This window comes from Rhea americana, unplaced genomic scaffold (genome assembly GCF_003343005.1).
Source record: "Rhea americana isolate MKP2758 unplaced genomic scaffold, rheAme1 scaffold_221, whole genome shotgun sequence".
Classification (NCBI taxonomy): Eukaryota; Metazoa; Chordata; class Aves; order Rheiformes; family Rheidae; genus Rhea; species Rhea americana.
The window spans coordinates 911,964-917,786 of NW_028186333.1; the positions used below are offsets into that span (position 1 = coordinate 911,964).

General features: G+C 37.9%; 1 protein-coding gene across 5 annotated transcripts in view; it reads left to right on the top strand.

Moving 5' to 3' along the window:
- The window catches only part of MTUS1 (microtubule associated scaffold protein 1), a 124,525-nt gene that overhangs the window by 87,233 nt on the left and 31,469 nt on the right, over positions 1–5,823 (top strand). For all 5 annotated transcript variants that reach the window (XM_085305503.1, XM_085305504.1, XM_085305508.1 and 2 more), the window contains one exon: positions 951–1,168. In XM_085305503.1, the coding sequence (XP_085161629.1) occupies positions 951–1,168 (218 nt within the window). The remainder of the gene's footprint in view (positions 1–950; positions 1,169–5,823) is intronic.

Sequence of the window (5,823 nt, forward strand, 5' to 3'; positions counted from 1 at the left end):
CTCCAAATACTAGCTCTCAGTTTTTTTTCACTTTATCTTGAAGAAATCTTGTTAAGTTGAAACTGCACAAAGTAATCTGCTCAGATGTTTTCATTAAGCTGCCTAGGGATACTTATGTATTGCATCATCCTTTTATTGCAAAAGTGTTTGTTCCCTGTGTGATCAAAAGAGGAAGACTAGCCCTATCTGCAGTTTTCCAACTGAAGGCAGGAGAGAAAACCAGTATCTGTAGTGTTTACGAATCTAATGCTGGATTATGTAACGTGGTTTCTTCTGACATGACATGATTGAGCACTGTGAAGTGATTGAGGTTGCAACATAACTAAGAATATTACATAAACTATGTAATTATTGGACTACGCAGGGTAAGCTGGAAATACATTTTAGAGTTTTCTAAAGTATCATCTCTGATAAAAACTGCCGACACTGAAAAATATTGCAGGAGCTATGTTTAGTGGAACACATCCGAGCTGAACAGAGTGGAGTTCTTAAAATGTAAATCTCAAAGGAAAGTAAGTCGAGTAAACGTAGGGAGAATGTTTTCCTATTCAGTAATATAGTAGAATGCAGAAAATATGAAATCCGTGTTGCAAGCAGAAGTCATTGACTCTTAGGATAGAAATAAGTCATTAGGCATTCTTCATCAATCATTATATAAGTAGAATGACAAAAACTGGCATATTATATAAATATTGATTCAAAGCACAGTGTGCTAAAATGTATGCTGAAAAGTAAATGAAAGAATACTTGCAAGATTTGTATAATGCTTCGCACTTCATTTCTGAAGTTACTGTATGAGCTAGTAATGTCAGCTCTAAAGTGCTATTGAAGTAACCCTTTTTCTCAGTGTTTCGGGAAGAGTTTATAACTTTTCTTCTGTATGTCTTTAAATTTTTGTACAACTTCAATGTAAAATGTAAAATATTTTTTTTTCTCTCCCTCTTTTCTAGTTGACAAGGGTAAGCAGCGGAGTCCAAAAAACTCATGCATACAGACACAGACCTCCACAGATGTGCATTCACACGGGACAAAAACAGCTGAATTGGCACAATATAAAACAAAATGTGAAAACCAAAGTGGAATTATCCTGCAGCTGAAGAAATTCCTGTCAAGCAGTAACCAGAAGTTTGAAGCATTAACAGTTGTGATACAGCATCTACAGTCTTTGGTAAAACTCTCAGTTAATTCATTTTGGCTTTGATTTGTTGAGCTGTTCTCAACAAGGGCTTCTGAGTGTATTAATAGGCTGATATATAACGTCTGTATTTCCACTCCAATTTCTGCAGTCCTACATCTTCCTCCTCCTACGATCTCTATTTTTAAACATCTGTTAAATTGCAACTTTTTGTATTTACTACAGGTATCCAATTAATGATGGAGTTATAACAGAATGTCCTTATGTTAGTGCTCATTTTAATATACCTTAATATGTACATATTTGTAATGTAGAAATACTTCCAAGAAAATTGCAGAACAGTCAGGTAGAAATGTGGTTACCTTTATTAAATAAAATAAATAGTTTCTTTTTCTGTAAGTATTATCTCTTTTCCCTTGGAGGTAGCAGAAAACTTGCTGTGGGTATTAGCTGGATAGGAAAAATTAACGCTGGGTCTTAACATCTCTTTGCAGCTTCATGTCCTTTCCTGAAAAGGAATTTTTAAAAGCTTGTAGGCAAAGAGTCCTTAAGGGCTGAGCACCTTTCCAAGTATATACTCCAAGTATTGCTCTTGCAGAAAAGACTAGTTTTATCAGATAATCTATACGACTTTGCTTTGTTATGCTTTGTAACATTTATGTTCCTTGGATTTATGTAAAGGATAGATATCTTCAACTGTTAAGAGTAAAGTACAGGATGGTAATAGTTGTGCTTATTGAAAGGGCAACAAATCTTGCATTGTTGGTGCTATCTTAAACTTATCAGCTTGCCATTAAATTTTAGATTTGCATTTGGATTTTTAGAGTGGAATTAAACTGTATTTTAGTGCTTATTTGTCTGTTAGACGTGCATAATGACTTGATAAGGTCAGCAGTTTACTGAAGGTTTTGGTCTGCTTTGAAAGTTTCAAAGCAAGAAAAATATGAACTTAAGGAAGTGGTATCATTATGGATTTCTGCTATAATAGCTGATGCATACTCCAGTAGAGTGGTTTTACTTTTTGTGTTTATATCTAATGTTCCAAAGTTGATATCAATCTCATTTTAGATATTCCAACATAAAATGACTTCATAGTCTGGTATACAAAAAAGTACTTAGTTGTCTTAGTATGCTGCCAGAAGCATAATATTCTCTTTTCTTGTGGATAGTATCTGCTGTCTCTCATTTCTTCTAAAAATACTGCTTTACTGTTGAGTTCAAGTCTGGTTCAACTCTGCAAAAGCAGCTGTCTGCTCTTGCTCARTTTTGTCTTCTAATTTAGATTTATTTTCTTAAACTCTTGGTTGGAACACCTTTCTCTACTAAGGAACTAATTAAAGATTTTAATATGATACGGAATTTTTGGATGCTTTTCATCCAATATGAAATTGTGAAATTTGTGTGTGAAATTCTTACTGCTGAATTTTCAGTCTTCTAATTACTATATATTAAGCACCTCAATTTTGGTAGCTCTTATAATTAAATGTTTTGGCCTAGTTTTTTTCCTCAAATGTTTTCATACTGCTACTTTTTAAAATTCAGGTGTACTTTCTCTATGTAAAATTTAATGAGAGGAAGCCTGACATACATACATGCTTCTCTTGGGCTATTTTAMAGCTTGCTTCGGATCTAAAAATGGTTTCCCTGAGAATAATGGGAATGATTATTTACAAAAGAGAAGAGTATAAAAGAGATGGAAGAGAGGAGAATCATATGGAGGAAAATACTAATTTTGCTGCTTCTTCCTTTTCATTGTTGTTTTGGAGGTGGAAAGAAAAAAGAAATTTAATTCCTATCCAGTTATATGAAATGACTGATCTTTGAGAGTTTAGTCTAAGCTCTTGGAACTGGCCTAAAACTACTTTTGCGTATGTTCTTGTTCCAGTTGTTGGCTTAGAGATGGTTCTCTTCCTTCCTGGGATAAGATAGTACTACAGATGAAGAGATACTATCTTACTCTTGGGTTTATTGTAGGAGTGAGAAGTTCTGCTATGCTGTGCTGTGCTATGGTTGGTATATGAACTACTCAGAACCTCTTAATTAGCTGGAGGAAAACATCCTAGTGGATTTGGATATTTGGGAACATCATGAATAGATCTTTTTTTAATTCCCTTTACCTCCCACCCCTTGGTGGAAGTGTGGATTCTGGTATAGCTAACCAAGTGGCTATACATTTAGCTCTCTGAAGTACCTCTTGGAGACCCCTTTGATGTAGTTCAAACTCCATATAGTTGAGCTATCAGTTGAAGTGAGGTTTAGCTTGTGAGCTCTGAGCCCCTGACTCATCTATTGAGCAACCAGCTGAAAGTAGCTTCAGCCTGAGCTGCTGCTCTTTTCTGTTTGTCCAAAAGGAAGAGGAAAAAGAGGAGGAGGTGGGGGGAGGTTTAGGCTCATGCTTAGCTGATTACATGACCAACAAGGTTATGCTTGCATTCCTGCTACTAGAGCAAGTGCGAAGTAACATGACACAGCTGGAGCTGTTGTAACAGCTTGCTGTCACCAGGAGAAGGCCCTGCTCTGGACTCTTCTCTGGTGCCCATCTGTCCCTCCAGAAGGCAGATTCAGCTTGCAGCCAGGAGAAAACTGATCCAGCCAGAGAGAAAGCATTTCTTTGCCAGATTAACAAGGTGAACTGTTCTCCTGTATTTCCTCTCACTTGCACTAGCTTTGACCACAGGGTTGAGGGCAGACTGCCTGGTCAAACAGAGGAGAGAGCTGGCTGTTGGCTTGCTCCACAAGTTGAGGTGGTGAGGTTGGAGCCCCTGGACAAAAGCTACCCCAGCCTCTCACACTTTCCCTGCAGAGAAAGGAATGGACAGAGCTGAAATAGCTGGGAGAAGTAATTCAGCTGTTGGATTTTTGTCTTGTTTTCAAGAGGCCCTGCTTGTTTCTGCACAAAAATTTAAAGTAACTTCTTATCAGCTCACTTGAAATGGGATAGCTGCTAAGAAATTCAGAATTTGTTGGCAATGAGTTCTGTCAAAAATCTGCTCAGCACCTCTGGAATAAAGTACTGAGGCTACTGTGTAGTAGGGGCTTAATAATATCTTGCAATGCCACTGTGCTGTTTCTAACTGAACAGGAATCTACCACAGAAGTCTGCATGAGCTCAAATGTGTGTGTTAAAAGCATTATCTGGGAGCTGTCAATATTAACAGCTGGCTTTGATCATACCTTAACACTTGAGCTGCTAGGGTTTGTCCAGATGATTGCTATGCTTAACTACTTTTACCRAGACTATTCTGAATTTTAACCTCTTGAAGGTGCGCTGATCTACGATGATAAAATTCTAAAACCCACCTGTTATCTAACAAGTGCAAAGGTAATCTTTACTACAGAGTGATAGTGCTGCAATAAGTTAATACTAGGTAGAAACTCTGTTGGCAACCAGAGTACTTCATGGAACTGAACAACGTGTCTGACAAGAATGTCAAACTGCACYGCGATTTTCCATTGTTGAGATAATTGCATATTTGCTAGCAGTGTTAAAAGAATGTGTCAAACTGCAATCTAATCACAAAAACAAGCGAGTTTTTTTCTAGACTATTATACTCCCTCTAATCCCCTGATAATTCCTGTGACTTCGTAACTACTTTCCTGTTTTTTTTTAAACTTCAAACAAGAAAGGAAAAGAGTGGCGGTACAGAGGAAATGGTGAAATCAGCCACACGCAATAAACTGTCAGGTCCAAAGGAAAGCTGTCTTCCATTAACCTTTAACTACATTAAGCTTTGAAAACCGGAGCGCTATGTTCTGGTTGATCTTCACTTTGCTTARTAATTTTGAATGTACTTTCTTGTCTCCTAAGGATTTAATAGATTCATTAGCAGAAACTGTAAACATATGGTTTAACAGGTCTGCTGTAAGTCAGGCTGTGGCTCACTGCAGTTTGCGCTGTCATTCGTGCAACCCAGCCCTCTTGCTTCTCCCACGCATTCCTGCCCCCTTCCTTGCACCCGCACTGGCTGGCACTTGCCTGGCCTTGTGGAGAGCCAGGTTAGGATCTTAATCAGGAAGGATTTGTCCATACAGCAAAGTTTGCAGGTATACCTCTGTGAAGTGGTTAATTCAGAGAAGTAAGGGGAGTGAAGAAGCACCCATGGTAACACAAGGTAGGGGGCTATATGGCCGGGAGGTCCATTGCAGTGTGAACTTAAGCTKCTATCAAGCTGCATCTATGGCTAGGAACTAGGTATTCCTATACTAAGGAAAAATCTCAAAGTCRGATAGTTTCCATAATATCCTGCAAAAATAGATCAGCAGCTGGTGACATTGAGGCCATTGCAATTACTGTACTAGCCTATACCTTTTTCCATTTGCAAGTTGCTCAGCCCCTTCTGACTTCCTCTGTGCTCTTTCCTTCTAATGCTGTCGGAACAGTGCAGCTGGGAAATTTGAACTTTTAGTTCATTACGATACTGAAACTATTAAATGTTTGGAGGTAGAGAGGCTTTTTGTTCTATCAGCACAGTATTAGCTTGGTTTAAATCTGGCTTTGGTAACTCTGAAGCTATTTAATAGAGACTTAGCTTTCAAGCAAAAGGGAAATGAATTGCTGTAGTGACTTGAACTGCTTTTGACAGTTGCCGGTGTGAACTGGCAAATACTATGTTTTCATCCTCATATTAAGTAATGCATGAATTTTAATTGCCATGTTCAGAAGGAGACAGGCCATTTAAAAATATTTT